Source organism: Diospyros lotus, chromosome 13 (assembly GCF_014633365.1).
Source record: "Diospyros lotus cultivar Yz01 chromosome 13, ASM1463336v1, whole genome shotgun sequence".
In the NCBI taxonomy this organism is placed as follows: Eukaryota; Viridiplantae; Streptophyta; class Magnoliopsida; order Ericales; family Ebenaceae; genus Diospyros; species Diospyros lotus.
This window is the reverse complement of record NC_068350.1, coordinates 12,865,211-12,888,172: the sequence shown is the minus strand read 5'-3', so window position 1 is coordinate 12,888,172 and position 22,962 is coordinate 12,865,211. Positions and strand designations below refer to the sequence as shown.

The following is a 22,962-nucleotide window of genomic DNA, read 5'->3' as shown; positions in this document are numbered from 1 at the left end:
AATATAACAAGACTTGATTGATATTAAGTCAGATCAATATTAGACCATTGGGGTCTATAAATTCGATCGAACCCAACTTCTATAAATGATATTAAAGGTATGTTATTTATTTATATACTTTTTTTTTTCCTCATTTTGCTTGTACTTGCTATTTTTTAAAAATTTATATTAAAATAAATTTTATAAATCTTAATATTTTAGGGTATCACAAGTCTTGAATTATAAAACTTTGATGTATCAGTAAACATTTAAAACCTAAGTCTCAACCCAATCAAACCCAAATTTATTTGAATTTGGTTAATTCGTTTTGAATTTGTAATTGGCTCGACTTTGGTCAAAAATTTCAAATTTGATCACCATATAAATATATATATATATATATAACAAATCATTAAACAACTCTAGCTAGAACAAATCCTTGTTCATTCTTCTATTTTCTTCTCTTTTGCTTCTTTGCAATTAATTAGATCTATCAAATGCTTCATGCAATTGAAATGTACCCACTTGAGCAGATCATATAGCATGAAAGTCTCATTGAGGTGACAAGAAGTAACAGTGAATGCATTATGCATGTTATGGTAGGAAACCATTATGGATTAGACATTTGAACAGAATGTACCTCTTGTGTTTTACGTATCTCCGGTGTCTTGTGAAGTAACTGAATCCTTAATAAGCCTTTGATGAAGATGGGGTTCAAACTTCAGCTTCATAATAATCCGTACGTCCAACACTCAAATCACTATCAAATATGTACTTAAAAAAATGTTATGGGATGATTTAATATATCAACAATTGCAAATTTTTTTTTTTTTTTTGTAAGTAAGAATAAATAAAATAAGAACACAATCAGAACAACTACAAACCAAAGTCAGGACAAATCCCAAATTGTCAAAACAAAACAAGGGTTAAAGCACAACAACCATCACCCTCTGAGTCAAGAAAAATAAAATTAAAAGAAATAAAAAAAAAGAAAAAAATTGAAAATATATACATCAATAAACAAAACAACGAAATCCGCATCTAGAAACAAAAGCTAAAACCAGACCCCTGAAGCAAACAAGTGATCGCTCAATGGGGAGAAATAGTCTAGTCTCTTAAAAGCCACCAAACATAACAAAGAACATGACTCTAAAGAGACGATTTGAAATACAAAATCGTCAAATGGGTCCACACTACGAACTGAATCTGGCTAGTTAACTGAGGAACGGATCTCTGCTAATCTCAAAAGTACCTTTTGGTATGAATGCATTCGGTTCTTTAGTTATATTGAATTATTATTAATTTTTTTTGTTTTTTAATGAGAACCCACAATTATTATATGCACTTTTATTTTTTGACTAGTACAAATATTTTAAGGATATAATTAACTCAAGATTAAAGCATTAAACTACAATTCTCAAATACATAATAGAAATCAAATAAATCTAATAACAAGTGTCATGACAAAATTCTTAAGAAAGCTTACACATATATAAAAGGAATCGAGCTAGGGAATGTGCGCTTAGTAAAATTAATTGTAAAATATCAAAGAGTTAATTAACGTGAACTTTACTCGAGTTTTAAATTTTATCATAGTGGTCAATATTATCCTTTGTTAAACTTTTTAATTCTTTGTCATTCAATTGTTTTATTGATCTTTTGCGTATTGTTAATTAGTTTTTGCTTAAATTTTTTGGTGTTTTGTACTATGAGATAAATAACTTCTATCACCCTATTGTCTAGCACATTTATATCACCCTATTGTCTAGCACATTTATATTATCTTACCATGTTATACTTTATCAATAATAACATCTAATGAAATAGACAATAACCTATAGCTAAAATTAGATAAAAAGAAAACACTAGTACTAAAAATTAAGAAATAAATCTAATATTAAAAAGAGAAGTAAAGTAAGGAGTAATTATTATGGAAAAAAAAAAAAGCCTTAAGCCGAGAAGAAGGGGCTGGGGGTGGGGCTGGTGGGCGAAGCCAGGAAAGCCGCAATGGCACGGCGCGCGGCCGGCGCTTAGAAACTAAAAAGTAGGCTAATTGAATGTGTAGCTAAGCGTTTGTATCCACTTTCAACTACCTGTGACCCCTCTCCACAACTGTCCTAATTTATACCCCCAGTTACAAGACGAAATCCCATCCCAACCCAGTTTTAATAAAATAAAATAAACCCAAAGTCAATTTTCCTCGTTCTTCCTTCCTTCCTACTACCTGTCTCTCCCCCTCTCAGCCACATAATCTATCTCTCCCAACCCTTTTTAAATCCCTCTCCACCCTCCAAAAACACACTGCATCGAACCCCGTAACCCCCCAAGTCCCAAACCCCCCGAAACCCTCTCTCGCTCTCGGCCATGGGGGCTCACCGCCGCTTCGAGCCGGTTTCGAAATGCAGCAGCGAGGGAAGGTCCAATCAAACAGTGGCCTCCGACCTCGACGGCACGCTCCTCGTCTCGACAAGCGCATTTCCTTATTTCCTTCTCGTCGCCCTCGAAGCCGGCAGCCTCGTACGCGCTCTGCTCCTTCTGGCCTCGGTTCCGTTCGTCTACTTCACCTACCTCTTCGTCTCCGAAGCCTTCGCCATCCAGACTCTGATCTTTATCGCCTTCGCCGGAATCAAGATCCGAGACATTGAGCTCGCGGCGAGGTCGGTGCTGCCCAAGTTCTATTCCGAGGACGTCCATCCGGAGACTTGGAGGGTTTTCAATTCCTTCGGAAAGAGATATATAATCACTGCGAATCCGAGGATTATGGTCGAGCATTTCGCCAGGAACTTCCTCGGGGCAGATAAGGTTATCGGAACGGAGCTCGAGGTTTCGAAATCGGGACGAGCGACTGGGTTCGTGAAGAAGCCCGGCGTTCTCGTCGGAGAACACAAGAAAGCGGCTATTGTAAAAGAATTCGGGACCAATTCGCCGGACTTGGGGCTCGGAGACAGAGAAACCGACCATGATTTCATGTCCATTTGCAAGGTTCAGTCTTAATCAATTCTTCTTCTTCTTCTTCTTCTTCTTCTTCTTCTTCTTCATTCCAAGTCGGTAAGTAGCATTTCCAGGAGCTTTACCCGCGGGCGTGTCTTGTTCCTAAATTGACATCTTGGTCTTTGACCAGCCGTTTATCAGCCAATTAAACCACGAAGTTGACTGCCATACCTTTGTTTGTTTATTTGTGCTTTTTTTTTTCTTTTCTTGGGTTGGTGAGAGTTTCATGATATGGTGCATTCATCCTTAATCTCTGTCTCTATCCATTCCAAATGATACTTCGCAATTTTTTTAATTTTTAAAAAACTTTTGCAATTTATTGGTCCATTATTAACCTGATTAGATATTTATATTGCTTAAATTTCGTATAATTGTGGATTGGGTTATTTTTACAAGAAAAGCACAAAACCACCTACTATGGCTTTCATCTAATATTTTGGTGCTATAATTCAATTTTTTATATTTATATGTATTTTTTACCACATAAAACATATTCTTTTATCTAACAGAAAAAAAAAAAAAAAAAAACCCTTAAAAGACTTGAAAGTTATATATGGCATTAATATTTATGAAGTTTGTACGCTTTCTTATAGTCAAGGTCTTAATTAGGTTACCTCAAAATTCCTGTTACTTGATCCTTTCCCTATCTCTAGCTATTTTTTCACCTCTTTATCTTTAATATTCGTCAAGCTGCCCCTCACCCCCTAGATTAGGCACGGCTGATCAACTATATTAGGAGTTCACATAGTTGCACCTACCAAATTACCATCTTACACACTATTCATATATAATAACATGTCTGCATGTGTGCGTGTCTGTGTGACAAGACGCCTATGCGGCATTAAGTAAAATAACATGTTTGGATATTCAAAACCAAAAATTTTAATTAAAAAAAATGATTTTAGTACCGACTTGACAGAATCATAATCTTGATCGTGTTTATTTTTCACTATATATATATATATATAATTGCAGTTCATTATATATCATATAAGTTGATGAAGTTAGCCGGTTAAATTTATAATAAGACACAGATAAAATTTTATACAAACTAGATAGACACGTTTGGGGATCTAAAATTAAATCAGCGTTATTAATGAGTGAATATTTAACCGAGTGATTGTGATTGCAGGAAGGGTACATGGTGCCCAGGGCAAACTGCGAGCCACTGCCGGCGAACAAGCTCCTGTGTCCGGTCATTTTCCACGAGGGCCGCTTGGTTCAGAGGCCAACCCCTATGGTCGCCCTTCTAACCTTCTTATGGATGCCGATCGGCATCATTCTCTCCATCGTAAGGGTCTACCTCAACATCCCCTTGCCGGAAAGGGTTGTCTGGTACACATACAAGATCCTCGGCATCCGCCTCATCGTCAAGGGAACCCCGCCGCCGCCCCCCAAGAAGGGCCAGCCCGGCGTCCTCTTCGTCTGCAACCACCGCACCGTGCTCGACCCCATCGTCACCGCGGTGGCGCTCGGCCGGAAAATCAGCTGCGTCACTTACAGCATCAGCAAATTCTCCGAACTCATCTCACCCATCAAGGCCGTGGCCTTGTCCAGGGAACGAGAGAAGGACGCTGCCAACATCAAGCGTTTGCTCGAAGAAGGAGACTTGGTGATCTGCCCGGAGGGGACGACTTGCCGGGAGCCGTTTCTTCTCCGATTCAGCGCCTTGTTCGCTGAGCTCACCGACCGGATCGTGCCGGTGGCCATCAACACGAAGCAGAGAGTGTTTTACGGCACAACGGTGCGGGGGCACAAGCTGCTGGACCCATATTTCGTGTTCATGAACCCGATGCCGACGTACGAGATCACGTTCCTGAACCAGCTCCCGGCGGAGCTGACTTGCAGAGGCGGGAAGCCGCCCATTGAAGTGGCGAACTATATACAGAGGGTGCTGGCCGGAAGCCTGGGGTTTGAGTGCACCAACCTGACCAGAAAGGATAAGTACGGGGTGATGGCCGGCACGGACGGCCGAGTTCCGGCGAAGAAGGAGAAGTCATAGGGGAAATGGAAGGATGAAGAAGAATGCAAAAGCGATGATGATGAAGATGATGGCTGGCTGGAAATGCTTTGGCTATAATTTGTTTTTCAATTTTCGGCAATAATTGTTGATTGTGATGGCAACTAATTAATATATAATATATATATAATATTAAATTTAATAACTTTAGTCTCATATACGTTAATTTGCATGTAATATTAAATTTGAAGTGTCATCTCATATAAATTTGCATGTAATATTTTTCTACCATGCATGAGAACAATACTCCCACCCTATATATATATATATATATATATATATATGTAGCAATAAAAATATCATCATAAACTTAATACAATTTATTCATAATCTTAAATTACAAAACGATATTTATAAATTTAAAAAAAAAATGTTTCTGTCAAAACATAGACCTAAGATTATGAATATTAATTAAACTAAATTATATTTAAACTATCCTATTCTCTTTTTTAATTAAGTTAAATTAGTTAACATAAAATTCAAAAAGATCAATTATAATTGGTTGAAATTTATATTCCATATCCGATCTCATTCTCCTATAACTGAACCCATTAATTCCATCAACTAAAAATACATAATTTTACACTTATAATAAAAAATTTAAAAACTCAAGTTACCTGAGTTAATGATTTTGAGCGTAATGAAATAATTATTTTATTTCATCGTTTGGGAATGTAATGACTATTTCATTTTATTATTATGTTTGATACATTTTTATTTTTTAATTATGGAATGTTAAAAATAATCTCATTTACATTATAAAATAATATTTAATTCCAAAAAATCATATAATTTTCAAATAAATGTTAAAAATATTTCATTTTTTGATAGAAATATAAATTAAAATAAGATTTTAATTCATTTTCAGATAAAATTAATTTAAGTGGCAACAAACAACAATAATGGGCAACAACAAACTTATATAATTGACATTATGTAATTTAAAAAATGTAATAATGCCTCCAATTCTATGAAATAGGAAACCCTTCCCATTCATTTTACGATGGAAAATTTTTCTATCATTTTGATGAAATGGGTCGTTTTATTCTTTTATAATAATTAAATATTTTTTTATGAAAATCTCATTCCTATTCTCTCGCCCTCCATTTCGTCCAACTAAATATAAACTCGGAGTTCTTCAAGCTGCATTCAATTCTAGAGAATCAAATCTTTTAATTTTTATTTTAAAATATATATATATATTTTTGTAGTGAATTTTTAAAAAACTGAAATTATTTTTCATAACTGAACACCTCATAATTTCTTTGTGTTATTGATAAAAAAAAAAGATCAATTTTTATATTTAAACAGTACACTATATATAAATATTAGAGAGAGAAGAGTTATATAACGTTATTTTTAGTATACATTAGTGTAAAACATTGTAAAAATAAAAAAAATAAAAAAAGAAATTATCATCGTAACTCTTAAGACAAATAGACAAAGGAGAAGAAGTCAGTTGCCACCAGTGGCTTCCATCAATAGCAGCAGGAAACTTTATGAAATACAATTGTGCATTTTTGTATTGGTACCACAATAGAACCCAATTTTGCATTTGGGCTCAGCTTCAGGTTTGCAAGGTAGGGTGGGCCCTAGCAAGGCCAAGGACCAGTGGGCTCCAATTCAATAAATCGCCCACTTTAATCTGGACCCTTCAGTTTTGATGACGGCACGTGGCCTGACAGCCTACTCTGTCATGGCCATCCACTTAACTTAACTCCAGCTTTTAAATTGGATACAAAAATAGGACAATAGTACTAATAATTAATGAGGTTGCCTATGGGCCCCTGGGCTTTCATCATTGGGCTAGCTTCCAGCCCACTCACCTGATAACAAGTGCAGTGATGGATCCAACTCCAACTGGGCCCGTCCTTGATTTTCTTTTTTTATTTTATAAACCAAACATGAACTCTTGAGCCCGCCAATAAATAAAAACAACCTTGGGTTTGGCCAGATTTAAGGAACAAATCAATCCACTTGCCAACAAAAAAACAGCCATTGACTTTTTATTGTAGTTTTAAATATTAAAAAATACAATAATAATTTAAAATAATTAAAATGAGTTTTGATGTCAGCTATTTAGATATCGCTTATCATTTTTTAATCAAAATATATTTTTATAATTTGTGCTAATATTATTGTATAAATTTTTCTAGTTATAGGACAATATAGAATATTAGATTTTAAATATATTCAGTATTATGTGATAGATTTATTTTTATTTTTATATCGTAATTTTAATTATTATATATTTATTTTATTTGATAAAATAAACTTTAATTCAACTATTGATATAGTAACTTGTATTACATGTTAAATAACATTAGCTACTAAGGCATGCTTTATACTGAATTTAGGGGCTTAGATGGTCTATCGAAAAAGAGAATAGAGCCAATCACTTAGATCTCCCTCTCCTCCTCCTCCTCCACTACCACCACCAATCACTTCTATGCAAGTAGAAACCATTTATTAAAAACTCTACCCACCATTCCATCACACTAAAACTTAGGGCCACTAGGTTTCGTGATTTACCTCCTTCACTGTACTCTGAGCCCAATAGGTGAGGGCATTCGTGATGAGGCGTTACCCAAAAAAAAAAAAAAAAAAATCCACTCAATTACTAAAAAATAAAAGACTAAATAAATTTTGGAGACAACATAATTGCAATTAAATATCAAATTGCAATAAAAATTAAAGAAAAAATACAAAAAAATTAGAATTACATATTTTGCTTATTTTTCTCAAAAACCAAACAAAGAGGTAATAGAAATCAAACTTTATTCATCAATGGTCACATCCTTGACAAGCACAAGAACTGTGATCTAAAAAGAAAAGAATTGGACCTCATGAAAAAAACATGAGAAATAAAAAAAAAAAAAATTGAATCAAGATCGTGACTTGTTTAGGGAACTTGACTAATCCAACACACGTAATTACATCACCGTTGCTAAAATAAAATAGAGATATGGAATGACTGGTTGTGGTGGTAGTTGCAGTGGTTTTGGTTATTTGAGATAGAGCAACTAGTTATGATCGTGGTATTGGTTGTTTAAGATGGAGTGGTTGGTTATAGTAGTGGTTGTAGAGATTTTGGTTGTTCGAGATGAAGAAACTAGTTGTAGTGGTGGTTGCGACTGAGGTGATCAATCTAGGATAAGTGGTGGCGATTGTGGTGTTTGAATATTAGAGAGAGAGAAGGCAGCTAAAAGTGAAAAAATAAGAAGTTACTAGCTTCTTTGTGCGACCTCAAGTTTTACTTGTGGCAACGACAACAGCTAGAGATAGTTGATGTTAGCGAATAGTTTATGGAGGTAAGCAAGGTAAAATCTAGTGACAAACTTGGAAGGATGACGATGTCAAATGGAATGGTGATGATGGGTAAAGAAATGGGTTTGGGAGTTTAGTTTTTTTTTTTTTTTTTTCAATCCACAACACCTAAAATTGGCTTAATACATAAGAGGTCCTTGGACTATTAAAAAATGTGGCCTTTAGCCCCTCCACTAAAATGTTGGCATAATCTTTCCTTCAATCATTTTTTTCATCACCTTAAATCATTGTGTTAGTCTCCGTTAAAGCGTGAATTACACGCACGTTACAAGCATGTGAATGAGACTTAATGTGATGAAAAAAAATGGTTGAATGAAGGATTATGCCAAAATTTTTAGCTAAGAGATTAAAGACTATATTTTTTAATAGTCTAGAAACCCTTATATATTAAGTCGGAATTAGTCTTATTTATGACTTAGAATCCCAAAAGTTCACATGCAAAAGTGGAACAATTATAAAAAACTCAAGATGAGTTTAGTGGCAAAATCTAATCCCAAAAACAAGGATAGTGCATGAATAACTAAAATACTAGCGTGAAAATTAGAAACATTGTAGGAGGCATCAAGAAAATCAGTTAAACCTTAATCAAGGTTTGTTTGTGTTTAAGGACTGATCCTCAAGTAAGTTTGAGTGAAATAAAGAACCCAAAGGATCGTAATTACCCAAAATGTAAAAATCAACTAGTTAATATATCCTAGCTAAGATGATTCTTAAAATAGGACCTCAAAAATAAAACTTGGGAGTTCAGACTAGTTAACTGACTTCAAGGGCTGAGGAGAGTTACAAATCAAAAATTTAAAACTAGGATGAAAAATTAATAAACTCAAAAGAAGTTAATGAATATTGAAAATTTATAAGGACATTTAAGAAAAAAGAGGAAAAGAAAGAGAATTAAGTAGGATAAGTGAAACTAGAGACGATTCATATGAGATTTTAGAAAGTTGGAATAGTATATATATTTGGCACTTGGCCAATTCTTAACATTCTTGGTTGAGAGAAAGAGAGAAAGAAGAAGGAGAATGGAAGAGCTCAACGAATGAACGAAGAAGAAGAACAAATGAGGGAGACAAGAAGAAGTTGCGGTTAGCAACTTGTCCGCATTAGATCTATGGCTAGGTGAGCTTGGGTGACTAGATTCTTACATTTTTTTTAAGATTTCTTGCCATAATCCAATTAAATCAAGTCCCTAGATATTAAAGGTGCAAGGCCCGCTTCTGAATATTTCCGCTACCATAAGATATTCGAAAGAATGTCATTACAGTGATAATATAGAACAAACCATAATAAAACTAACAATTCATTTCAGTTTTAGCAACAAAAATTAAATTAAGGTTCAATTACATTTCTAATATCTCATAACCCTAAGCTCAATGGCCGTACAAAATAATAAGAGGCTCAAATGCAATAAACATAATAAATTTGCATCACTATAAACCTCACCAAATCACTAACTAGGATTTTTGAAATTAGGACGCGTCTCCGTACACCACTATCCCTGGGGTGTAGTCCTACTAGATTCACCCCCCAATAACAGTCTTTCCTTTATCTGGAATGGCAAAGAAGATCAAGTGAGTCATAAGGTTCAGCAAGTTCGAGAAACAATGAACAATATATAGGATCCAAGAACACGATGACACTAAAAAAAGTAATCAAAGACTTCACAATTATATACAAGATTCATAATTCATGAATTTATCAATTCAACTTATTATATCATGTTACCATGTATCACTATGCAAATGTGCATAAACTTTCAATGTCATTATTGTAACGCCCCACTTTTTCGAGCGTTAAATAACTTAGGAATTTTGGAAATATATATTTTTTTTCAATATAAACCATTTCCCAACAATCCCGTTTTACCTTCCTAGTATACTAAACAAGTATAAATAAGTTAAGACAAGTAATTATCATAAATGCGGAAGCTTAAAATCGAAACCTGATATGGTACATAATTGAATTCACTTAATCATAACATAAGAATCTATACCATCATATCATTAAAAACTTAAATACATAGAGACTTATCTGTACAATCTGACGATTCCTCAGAAATACACAATTATACATGATCTTCGATATAGTATAACCTTCTAACCATGGCTAAAGATGTATCCTGAATTCTCACAAAAGAGCATATACCCGAACAAATCCGTCGAACCCATCGGCCAAGTCATCAATCATCCCCTTGCCATAACTGCAAATTCTAACTGGAACGTTTGAATGTTCTAGGGGCATAACCCAATTAGAAGATGAATCTTCTAGTGAGGGTTTAGAAACATGATACATGAATACATTATGCAATAACATAAACAATCATATGCCCTAGTGTAACTTTCATGGCCCACCAGTCAGGCACGGAAACCTAGGCAGAATCCCGACCTGCTTTCAGGATAATCCTAACGTTGTTCCATCATTTACTCTTGGGGAATTACGGCTACACTATAGGGGCGACATTCCAATCTCATGCACAAGTACTAATATGCCAATAATATCGTGCCATGCAAAAATCATGATTTTTCATGCAATATGACAAAATGATCATAACTTCAATAAATATCATGCATAATGAAGCAAACATGTCATATATAGGTTCTCGGGACAAAACCACTCACCTTTAGCATGAAGTTTGAAATACCTCGAAAAACGTGTATTGCCTCAATTTGCGTGTTAACCTAAAAAATAACGCAAATCATCGAGATCCTTGGCCAAATCACTTCCTGGCCAATCATTTCCAAGGAAAAATCAATAATCTAATTTTTTCACATTTTTTCTTATTTTTTCTCAAATTTTCATAGTCATAACTTCTTCCAAAATTTAAAATAAATACCTAATCAAGAAATTTCTTGAATTTGTCTTCATGAAAATTCCTAAAATAACATTTCTAATCTCCATAAATATTTTTGGGAATTTTCCGAAACCTCTTCCTATTTTTTTTCTAATTAACTTTCCTTTCAAAAATTCAAAATAATTATTTTCTCATGCAATTTCCCAACAAAAAATTCATACAAGCAAAATATTCTTTTTTTCCTATATTTCTGGATATTTTTTCCAGAATTTTATCTATCTTATTTCTATTTTTACTCTATTTTCTTTTATTTTCAGCATTTAAAAAAATAATAAAAATTACCTCTGGTCATCTTCTCTAGCGCCAACACACCGTAAAATCAAAATGACTATACTAGAAGATAGCCCACCTTGAATCGATCACCATGGCCAAATTTGAGCTTGAAACAACACCCAAAAAATCTCCCTCCGAGAAAAAATTAGTCTGACTCCGGTAAGATTCGATTTTTCCGACGAAGCTCCGATCACCCCTCAGATGAACTCTAAAATTCCTCAAAATTTTCAGAAATGATCCTCATCTCATGGGCAACAAAAGCCCTATGGTTTGGTGCCTTAATTTGTTCAATAATGAGGTCAATTTGAAGCTCAAATTTTGCAAAACCCTTGCCCACCATATCCTCTATTTATAACCAAATTCGAACCCCAAAATGACAGATCTCGAGCAACCCAAGGCCTCTGATGTCTCCCTTTGCCATATATCTATCCAAAACCCACTGAAATAGCCCTCAAAAGCTTGATTAAAGTGGCCATTTCGGTCAATGCCAAGGTCCCTCAGTCCACTCCATCAAGTCTTTCGCCACCAAATTCAGTGATGGGAAGGGTGGCAAGAAGCTTGGTCTACCATGGCAACTTCCAAGTTTTGGAAATTGCATTTTTGCCCCATTCATTTTTACTTCTTTACTTTTTGGTCTTTTCATGAAGCCCCGAAACTTTCTATAACTTCCATTGAGTCCCTCAAGCTTTGAACTCTTCATTTCATCCTCTAAGATTCTGAAAAAATGTCATTTCGACTTCCTTCTGCCAATTTCAAAAAACTGCACTTAGGCCCGAATCTTCGTTTTGGCCGTAAACCTTTTCGTTTCTTCCTGAAACCATTGAAGGGTTGTCCTACATACCAAATATGAGCTCCCTCAAGTTTTCGTTGACTTCTCGGAAGTCTCCTACGATAATTCAGTTTTGCAGTCTAAATCGTAGCTGCATTTTAGCTGTATCGAAAATCGTTCCTGATTCGACTTCTCTCGATGCTAAAAATCATTTCTCGAGATGCTCATTAATGCCACATCATTTTTCTTTGGCATATCGGCTTCAAAGTACTCCCTTTAGTCGATTCGATCAATTTTTTGGGCTATTTAGATACCAATCTTCCCTAAAATTTTATTTTCTTAATAAAACGCTTATTCTCCAATAATCCCAATTTCTTGAGTATTACAATTATCAATTCTCATAGGCTCGCAAACCATCAATCAATATATGCAAGAGTATATCATTTCATTATCAATATCAATTTTTCCAGCTCTCAAGCCATCAATCAATGTATACAAAAGTGCATCATTTCATTATCAATATCAATTTTTTCGGCTCTCAAGCCATCAATTAATGCATGCAAAAGTGCATCATTTCAATAGAATCTCACAAATAAATATGAAGCCAACTTGCCCGGATATAGTCACCTCGTCCAGTGCCAGGTGCTCTAGGATATATTCTCCCTCTGTGTAAAATAATAGGTGGGCAATATATATATATATATATATATAACATGTACTGTTGGTCCCTTAGGGTATGATCACTCAAGGGGGTGAATTGAGTGATTAAAAATTTTCTCAATTTTAATAAATATTCTTGATTAATGATTTTATTGAAAAATATATATTTGATAAATATAATAAATTATAATTGAGATTAATAATAAATGTAAACCACAAGATATAACAAAAATAAATACAATGAGGTACAACAAAATTTATAGTGGTTCGGTGTCTTCACACACACCTAATCCACTCTCTCAAGGTTTAACCACCCTTGGGGTTCTACTAAAATAATTTTACCAAGATTTTTACACTAGCTCACCTTAGAAACTAGATACACACCTAGATTACAACAAGTTCTAGGCAACCACTACACCAAGATTTTCTTCCTAGCTTACTTTAAAAACTTGATTCACCTAGATTTTAATGGTTTTAGGAAACCTATACAATCCACAATAGTAATTTAAATGTTACAAATAATTTGTCCACACTTGGACACAAATAAGTAATTAAGAATAAATTATATAAGGTAATAATATTTAAATAAATAAATAAATTTGTAACTTCAAATGGAGAAGTTTGGATTTGTTGTAGAAAATTTGAAAAACTTTTCTCCTTTTGCCTTGTGCCTCTTCGGTGAATGTGCAATAATATTTCGAGAGCCTTGGATTGGTTGGATGTTTTACTTGAGACCGTTTGAGAGCTTTCGGGTGCTTTGGATATGCAATGAAAGTACTTGGATACTCAAAAAATGAGTTTGGGGGGATATTTATAAGCATTTTAGCCACAAAAGAAAAGGTTAATATGAAGTTTGAAATTCGAAAAAATATTTAAGATTTCTCAAACAATAAGAAAACATGTCTCACCTTTAATTAAAAATAAATTTACTTTTTGCATGAGAAATTAAGATTTGAAAATTCAAATATAAGTTTTTGAGACATAAATAATTAAAACAAGAAAACATGTATAAAAACAATTCTCCTTTAATTCAAAATTTGAAAATTCAAATATAAGCTTTTGAGACATAAATGATTAAAATAAGAAAACACATCTAAAAATAATTCTCTTCTAATTCAAAATAAATTTACTTTTTGCATAAATAAGAGAAAGCATTTATATCATAAAAATATTTTTGTTAATCATCAAAACTTAATTAATATGAGCAAGTTGGCTCAACATTCTCCCCCTTTTTGATGATGATAAAAAAAATATAATTTATGAGGTGATTAATGTGATAAAATATTTGTAAACTCTCTTTAATTTTATACTATAAGCTCCCCCTTTCAAAAATACTAATAGTATAAAAATATTTTGGATATAGCTTAATAAATAAAATAATTTTTAAGAGTTTTAAATACTAAACCTGATTGCCAAATCTGATTACCTTGATTGCACCTGCTTGATGTTCTATTTCTCAGATATACTATTTCCTCACATACACGAAAAAATATCATAATACATTTTTTTCTCCCCCATACAAAAATAATATACAATTCACACTCTCATACGAACAATCTCCCATCTCATAACATCTTATTCTTTTCCCCATTTTTGTCATAATCAAAAAAACATTATTAACAAAGAAAATAAAGATTTAAATAATACAGTCCATGAGAGAAATTTTCCAAGAATAATCCACGTAAATAATATGATGGATGATAAACAAAAAGTACTGACAATATAAATGTAACGTTAAGTATTAAAAATAATACAACATATCCATCATGGAATTTCGTGCTAACCATTCCAACCATAGATCTAAGATTAGACAACATAGAATATATCTACAAAGAAAGTAATCATAGAATAGTCAAGCATTACAGAATCTACAAAGTAATAATCTAAGTCACCTATGTTGATAGTTTTGGATTTCGCCGATGCTCAGTGCTGATGACGGTTGCCGAATATGACGAATCCAAGTTCATCGATATCACCTAGGAATGGCCACTGGCTGCTGCTAGTTTCTACTAGTAAGGTTGCCAACTAACCTTTTGGAAATAAGGAAACGACACAATTTCTTCTTAGATAATTGGGTTTTCAAAATTTCAAATAGGATTTGGATCATCTACGAGGAAAGATCCATTGTCATAATATGGGTTTGAATTGGTTTTTGTCACCAATTTTGAACATTGAGAGGGTTTGCATAAGAGTTTGCAAATAGTAATTCCTCCAATGAAGTTAGATGAAATTGTAGATTGATAAGTTGTTGTTAGAGGGCAAAAATATAGGATACACAGCTATAAATAAGATCTTGAAGTCTAACTTAAGCTTCATACAAGAGTGTAGCAATAGCCCCATAACGGTCACTAACCGGAAGCTGGTCCAGTAGTTTTGAGGCATTACTAGCACAAAAAACCTTATGGATAGCTGCAAAATCAATTTCTCCTTCTTCGTAGCAGAAGTAAGGGGAAAAGACGCATGATTGAGTACATTTTCTTCTTAAGAATTTGCAGGCACTGCACGAAGAACTGGGTCCTGTCATGATCTTTTAGTTTTTTTATTATTATTTTTATTTTTATTTTTTATTTAATATATTTTTATTTATGGATGGTGAGCAAGTCGTGAACGAACGGCTATGGGCGATGGACTACTATGGGCGACTAGGTTGATTTGGCCAAATCTAAGTAGATCTGGCTAAATGAATAGATGGATCGACGGACGAACAGATGGACAGACGGAGGAACAAATGGACGAATGAGCAAACGAACGGAAGGCTAGAGGCGATGAAAGACTAAAATGGCGGATGAAAGGCTGACCACCACTACTTAGATTCGTAACGCCAACGCTTAGATCTACACCTCGCTCATTCAGATCTGACGTTTGTCGTTCATATCAGCATCTCATTCAACTAGATCTAACACTATTGTTCAGATTGTATATCTGAGTAACCATGAAAGAAGTAGAAAAATCGCTCTAGGTGAATCAAACATACCTCGAAAAACTAGATAGGCACTGATTTAAACTTATATCGAATACTAGAATGAAACTTTTGAGAGATCTACCAAATATAAGACATGAAACGGTAGCTACTAAAGTGTAAACTACTCGTTTTTCTTTCCCTGCGAGAATAGCATGATGAGCCCAAGTTACGATAGCTTCGGATGAAGGGGGAAGATCATAGAGGGAAAGAAAACAGATGTCCGATCGAGATACTGAGAAAGCAAACAGACGAACAAGAGGCGTTGAAAATAAGAACTCACCGTGGAACATATCAGCGGGACGACGGAGAGGGTTGAAAATATAGTGAACCACTGAGCTCGAAGAGGGAGATCGAAGATGGAACGACATGGGAAGAATAAAAGTAATGACGGCGACGACAACCGGCAAAGACAACGTCGTCAAGGAGAGAGGAAACGAAAGAGTGAGAGATAAAGGGGTATTCGGATGAGAGGAGGAAGAACGTGAAAGAGAAAACAGATAAGAGATTAGGTGAGAAAAGGAAGATAGTGAGAGAGACAAGGGTTCGACCTTATCTAGGTTGGCCCTTTTTTATTTTTTTTAAATTTAATTTAATTTAATTTAATTATTATTATTATTATTATTATTATTATTATTATTATTATTATTATTATTATTTAAAATAAAAATGAAATTTGCCCAAGAAATTTTTTCACTTCAATATTCTAAGCTACCCAAAGGGATTTATTATCCCTAATTCGCTTCTAATTTATTCTTGAAAATTCATTGTGTTCCAAATATAGAAAAATATTTTGGTTTTAGAACTAATTTTTAATCTTCATTTTTCTTGCACAATATTGATCCAAAATTCATCTTCTAAGGCTTGATCCATGCAAGTTGGCTTAATCATTAGATATGAAGGCCACATTATAAAACATATAGTCCTTACACCTTGACTTGTTGTCCAATTATTTTGATCCACAGGATGATTACAAATTTGTATTCTTAAGAAGCTCATCTAAATCTCCTTAAATGGATCTATTGTTACCTCATCTTTATTATTTCTGTTTGGCTCAAAGGATTTATTAAATTTAATATAAATAGATTCTTTTAAAGAGTTTATCCTAAGATTATACATTTTATAAGCCTTACTAGTATTTGAATATCTAAGGAAGATTTATTGGTCACTTATAGCCTCAAAATTTCCTATATTGTCATTTGTATTCAAAATAAAATATTTACATCCAAAGGCTCTAAAATAGGATACAATAGACTTCTAATGTATCTCAAATGGTGTCTTCTTTATGTTTTTTCTTAAAATAAATCTATTTAAAGTGTAATAAACGATATTAACCGCTTCGGCTCAAAAATAGATAGGCAATCTATTCTTTAAAAACATAGTTCTAATCATTTCTTGAAGAGACACGACCACCGAGCTACACGACCAACCCAATAAGCAAGTTGACTGCGACGCGGAAGGTAGTCATCACCAACACCACCAAGCTACTCACACCCTTACTCCATAGACGCCCGTAACCCATAAAAGAGCTTCTTCTAGTAAGCCAGGGTCCCCGCCCAGAACAGGTAGTCCACGACAGCTCCACCTTACCGAGTCACTAACAGCCTCGGCAACGAATCTTACCACTTGACCAAACCCCTAGGAGAACCCCTGCCCAAATCATAAAACGTGGCCAGTCTACTGAAATACTATAGCTAAGCAATTATTTTCTTATTTCATTTAATCAAAATACGCTTCATTCAATCAAGACAGTTGATTTCACTTATTACTCATTATGTACTTACTCAGGTCCAAGCCCAAGCCATTCTATCCCCAGCCTAGCCCCGAGCTTCCTAGAGTTAGCCCCGACCTCAAGTAACCCCAGCCATTCTTCCTGAAGATAGCCTTGTATCAAACAAGCATTGGCAGACCTCAAGCTTCCTCGGTCTAGCCCCAGCCTCGAGTAACCTCAGCCACTCCCTCTAAAGATAGCCTTGTACCAAACAGGCATTGGCAGACCTCGAGTAACCTCGATCACTCCCCAAAGTTAACCTTGTATAAAACATGCACAGCATAAATAGATCTTGGGTCACCTCGGACTTACTCGACCTGCTAAATGTAAGGTACCCAAGAATTTTTCATTTTATTACTCGTGACTCATTCAATACAAGTATTAGCATGACATCTGGTGCAGCCCCGTCATTGCTCTAGGCGCCTTGAGCCTACCTCGACCCTATCGATCAATGCCTTGTATATGACAGGCGGACAGGACCTCAAGTATGCCTTGGTCCTCCATTCACAATGCTCTGGACCTAGGTCGACGCAGTCCGTCACAAGAACTCGAGCCCACCACGATTCACCATTAACAGTGCTCCGGACCTACGTCGACTCGGTCCGTCACGGGACCTCGAGCAAGCCTCGGTCCTCCATTCACAGTGCTCCGGACCTAGGTCGACGCAGTCCGTCATAGAACCTCGAGCTCGCCTCGGTCCACCATTCACAGTGCTTCGGATCTAGGTCAACGTGGTCTGTCACATGACCTCGATCCCGCCTCATTCCTCCCTTCACAGTGTTTCGGACCTAGGTCGACGCAGTCTATCATAGGATCTCGAGCCCGCCTTGGTCCTCCGATAATAGTGCTCCGGACCTAGGTTGACGCGATTCATCACAGGACCTCGAGCCTACCTCGGTCCTCCATTCACAGTGCTCCAGACCTAGGTCAACGCGGTCTGTCACAAGACCTCGAGCCCGCCTCCGTCCACCATTCGCAATGCTCCGGACCTACTTCGACGCAGTCCATCAGTGGACCTCAAGCCTGCCTCGTTCCTCCCATCAAAGTGCTTCGGACCTAGGTCGAGGCGGTCCGTCACAAGACCTCAAGCCCACCTCGATCCTCCGATAGAAGTGCTCTGGACCTAAGCTGCATGGTCCGTCACAAGACCTCGAGCCCGCCTCGGTCCACCATTCATAGTGCTCCGGACCTAGGTCATCCTGGTCTGTTACAGGACCTCGAGCCTGCCTCGGTCCTCCATTCACAGTGCTTTGGACCTAGGTCGACACGATCTGTCATAGGACTTCAAGCCCGCCTCGATCCACCATTCACAGTGCTCCTAACCTAGGTCAACGCGGTCCGTCACAACACCTCGAGCCCACCTCGATCCCCCATTCACAGTGCTCTAGACTTAGGTCGACACGGTCCGTCACAAGACCTCGATCCACCTCGGTCCCCCAATCACAGTGCCCTGGACCTAGGTCGACACGGTCCATCACAAGACCTCAAGCCCGCCTCGATCCTCCCTTTATAGTGCTTCAGACCTAGGTCGACGCTGTCCGTCACAAACCATCCACAGTGTTTCGGACCTAGGTCGACGCAGTCTGTCACACCGGACCTTTTGTCTCCCTTAGTCCAATTCTCAAGTCGTGATTTGTATCAGACAGGCACGTCGGATCGCAAGTCTACCTCGGTCCGATTCTCATTTGTGCCTTGTATCAGACAAGCACGTCGAATCTCGAGTCTACCTCGGTCTGATTCTCAATTTGTGCCTTGTATCAGACAAGCACGCCGGATCTTGAGTCTACCTCGATCCAATTCTCAAGTCGTGCCTTGTATCAGACAGGCACGCCGGATCTCGAGTCTCCCTCGGTCCGATTCTCAAGTCGTGACTTGTATCAGACATGCACGTTGGACCTTGAGCCTCCATCGGTTCGATTCTCAAGTCATGCCTTGTATCAGACAAGCATGTCGGATCTCAAGGCTACCTCAGTCTGATTCTCAAGTCGTGCCTTATATCAGACAAGCACGCCGGATCTCGAGTCTACCTTGGTCTGATTCTCAAGTCGTGCCTTGTATCAGACAGGCATGCCGAATCTCGAGTCTACCTCGATTCGATTCTCAAGTCGTGCCTTGTATTAGAAAGGAACGTCGAATCTCGAGTCTACCTCGGTTTGATTCTCTAATCGTGCCTTGTACATCTGTTTCTCCAAAACTAGCACATGCACTAAAAATCACTCGGGTTTTCTTTTTTAGCTCGAACGCTCATTACTCGAGCCTCCAACCTAGGGGGCTGTGGACCGTCCAGGCCCAATCTTAGCCCAACCCTGACCCTTCCCTTAGGCCCAACCTCGGCCCTCTCCTTAAGCCTAATCTCGACCCCTCTCCTTAGGCTTAATCTGGTCTTTTCCCCCCCGGATCCATCCTCAGCCCAACACCAAACCTGTCCCAGCATCATTGCAATCGCACTAGGTATCTGTGCAACAGCCCCAGATCTTGTCCTCATTAATGGAGAATCTCATCCACATTAATGAGGTTCCCATCACCACCATGCTACCACCTAGGAACCTCCATCGGCGTCGGATACATAGTCCCATCACCTGCAAGCCAACGTCTCATGTATGCAGGAGGACATCTCCTCCTTTTATATCAACCAGCTCTCTTCAGAGCCAAAATATGTTCTCATCACTGACTTATCGATACATTGCCTCATTTTACTCTCTTACTCACTCGACTGTCAGAGTGCTTGCAGGTGCCAACCGCCCCTCGGAAAGACCCGTCGCTAGAACCCGCACCCCGCCTCCGATCGTCCTCCTTTGGTTAGGAAGGAACACCCGACAACTAAATCAAAATTTTCTTGATTAGGTTTGGATTTGCATGACCTAATGTCTTTTATGCGATAAAAATAATATCCTCATTCCTTACTATTAGACATTATGTCTAGAAGGTGACAGACCTTTCTTCTTTGGAAATGAGATCTATATATCTCTTCCACTAGTCATGTGCTATGAGCATCCACTATCCACATACCATTTTGCTTCACATTGTGGTCCCTGCGCACATCTACATATTTGATAAGATCATGTTTTAGGTTTGGGTACCCATTTATAGACGGGTCCCTTGAATCTTTCTTCATGTCAAATGATTTAATTATTCTTGATGTATGTGGATAAGGAGTAACATTTAAAATTTTATGATCTAAATCATTCATTATTTGTATTACCCCTTTGGGTATCCACATTTATACTATGTTGTTTCTCTTAGGTTGGGGTCTCCATCAAAGTTGTTTCCATTCTCTCTTAGGTGTTTTGTACCTTGGTTTGAATTTTGAATTTTTCTTTGAAATTAATGTGGCCAAAATTTTCTCTATTGCATTCTTTTCCACTAATGGTTTATTATTTTGAGTTTTTAATATTTTGTTTTCTTTTTGAAGTTTAGTTAATTGATCTTTTAATTTATCTTCATTTTCTTTCTTAAGTTCTTGTGACTTTTCTTTTAAGTTATTTATTTCATTCTTTAATTTCTCGATTTCTTCTTTGTGGGATTTCTTAGAATTTTTTAATTCTTTCTTAGTGGATAGAAATTTTATATATAGTTCTTCGTATGCTTTTTGTAATTTTTCTAGCTCCATGTTATATTCCTCTTCTTCATCTTCTTCTATAGATATAAAGCATTTCTCATCATTTACTTTTAGGGCCGAGGTTTTCTTATCTTTCTTACCCTTCATGTCTTCATTTATTTTCCTTAGCATTTTAAAAATATTTGAGGCTTTTTCGAACCATTCATTCAAAATACTAATTGTTTCACTAATCCATAATTTACATCTTTGATACTGAGACATAAAAAAACTCATCTTAAAATCATTAGTTCTTTCATGAATTCTCTCTAATTCTTTCCATAATTTATGAGATGTAGAGCATGAAGACATTTTTTCACACTCACTAGGCATTAAAGAACTAAGAATTAAATATCTTGCCCTATGGTGCATTTCTATTTTTCTTAAGTCTTCCTTTAATCATTCTTCCTCATATTGAGAGGATATATCAAATCCATCCCTAACAAGTCTCCATAAAAGATAGTTTATGGAAATGATATAGGATTCCATCCTAATCTTCCAAAAAGCATAATCCTTTCTAATGAACATTGGAGGACTAGAGGGGATTGAGACATTACTTAGAGATTGGCTAAAATAACAGGCCATTATAAGATCTTATCTTAAGATTTGATATTTGAAATATAAATATTTTAGGACATGCTCTGATACCAATTGTTGGTCCCTTAGGGTATGGCCACTCAAGAGAGGGGGTGAATTGAGTGATTAAAATTTTTCTCAATTTTAATAAATATTCTTGATTAATGATTTTATTGAAAAATATATATTTGATAAATATAATAAATTATATTTGAGATTAGTAATAAATGTAAGCTACAAGATATAACAAAAGTAAATACAATGAGGTACAATACAATTTATAGTGGTTCGATGTCTTCACACATACCTAATCCCAAGGTCTAACCACCCTTGGGGTTCCACTAAAATAATTTCACCAAGATTTTCACACTAACTCACCTTAGAAACTAGATACACACTTAGATTACAATGGGTTCTAGACAACCACTACACCAAGATTTTTTTCCTAACTTACCTTAGAAATTAGATTCACCTAGATTTTAATGGTTCTAAGAAACCTATACAATCCACAATAGTAATTTAAATGTTACAAATAATTTGTCCACACTTGGACACAAATAAGCAATTAAGAATAAATTATACAAAGGAATAATATTTAAATAAATAAATAAATTTGTAACATCAAATAGAGAAGTTCGAAATTTATCGTAGAAGATTTGAAGAACTTTTCTCCCATTACCTTGTGGCTCTTCGATGGATGTGCAATAATATTTCGAGAGCTTTGGATTGCTTGAATGCTTTACTTGAGACCGTTTGAGAGCTTTCGGGTGCTTTGGATATCCAATGGAAATACTTGGATACTCAAAAAATGAGTTTTGGGGGGGTATTTATAAGAATTTTAGCTACTAAAGAAAAGGTTAATATGAAGTTTGAAATTTTAACAAATGTTTAGGGTTTCTCAAATAATAAAAAAACATGTCTCACCTTTAACTCAAAATAAATTTACTTTTTATATGAGTAAGAGAAAACACGTCTAAAAATAATTCTCCTTTAATTCAAAATTTTAAAATTCAAATATAAACTTTTTGAGACATAAATGATTAAAACAAGAAAACATGTCTAAAAACAATTCTCTTTTAATTCAAAATAAATTTACTTTTTGCATGAGTAAGAGAAAACATTTATATCATAAAAATATTTTTGTTAATTATCAAAACTTAATTAATATGAGCAAATTAGCTCAACATGTACATG

At 35.7% G+C, this 22,962-nt stretch overlaps 1 protein-coding gene across 1 annotated transcript; it reads left to right on the top strand.

Annotated features, from left to right (window-relative positions):
* The first annotated feature begins 2,143 nt into the window (after positions 1-2,143).
* LOC127789166 (glycerol-3-phosphate 2-O-acyltransferase 6) lies at positions 2,144-5,135 on the top strand. The gene is made up of 2 exons (XM_052317973.1): positions 2,144-2,961; positions 4,103-5,135. Exons 1-2 carry the CDS (start codon positions 2,344-2,346, stop codon positions 4,970-4,972), a joined length of 1,488 nt encoding a protein of 495 aa, XP_052173933.1. The 5' UTR covers positions 2,144-2,343; the 3' UTR covers positions 4,973-5,135.
* Positions 5,136-22,962: the final 17,827 nt, after the last annotated feature.

Coding starts and splice junctions, on each gene's coding strand:
- LOC127789166 (XM_052317973.1), top strand. CDS start 2,344: ATGGGGGCTCACCGCCGCTTCGAGCCGGTTTCGAAATGCAGCAGCGAG. Junction 2,962..4,102: donor ATTTCATGTCCATTTGCAAG/GTTCAGTCTTAA, acceptor TTGTGATTGCAG/GAAGGGTACATGGTGCCCAG.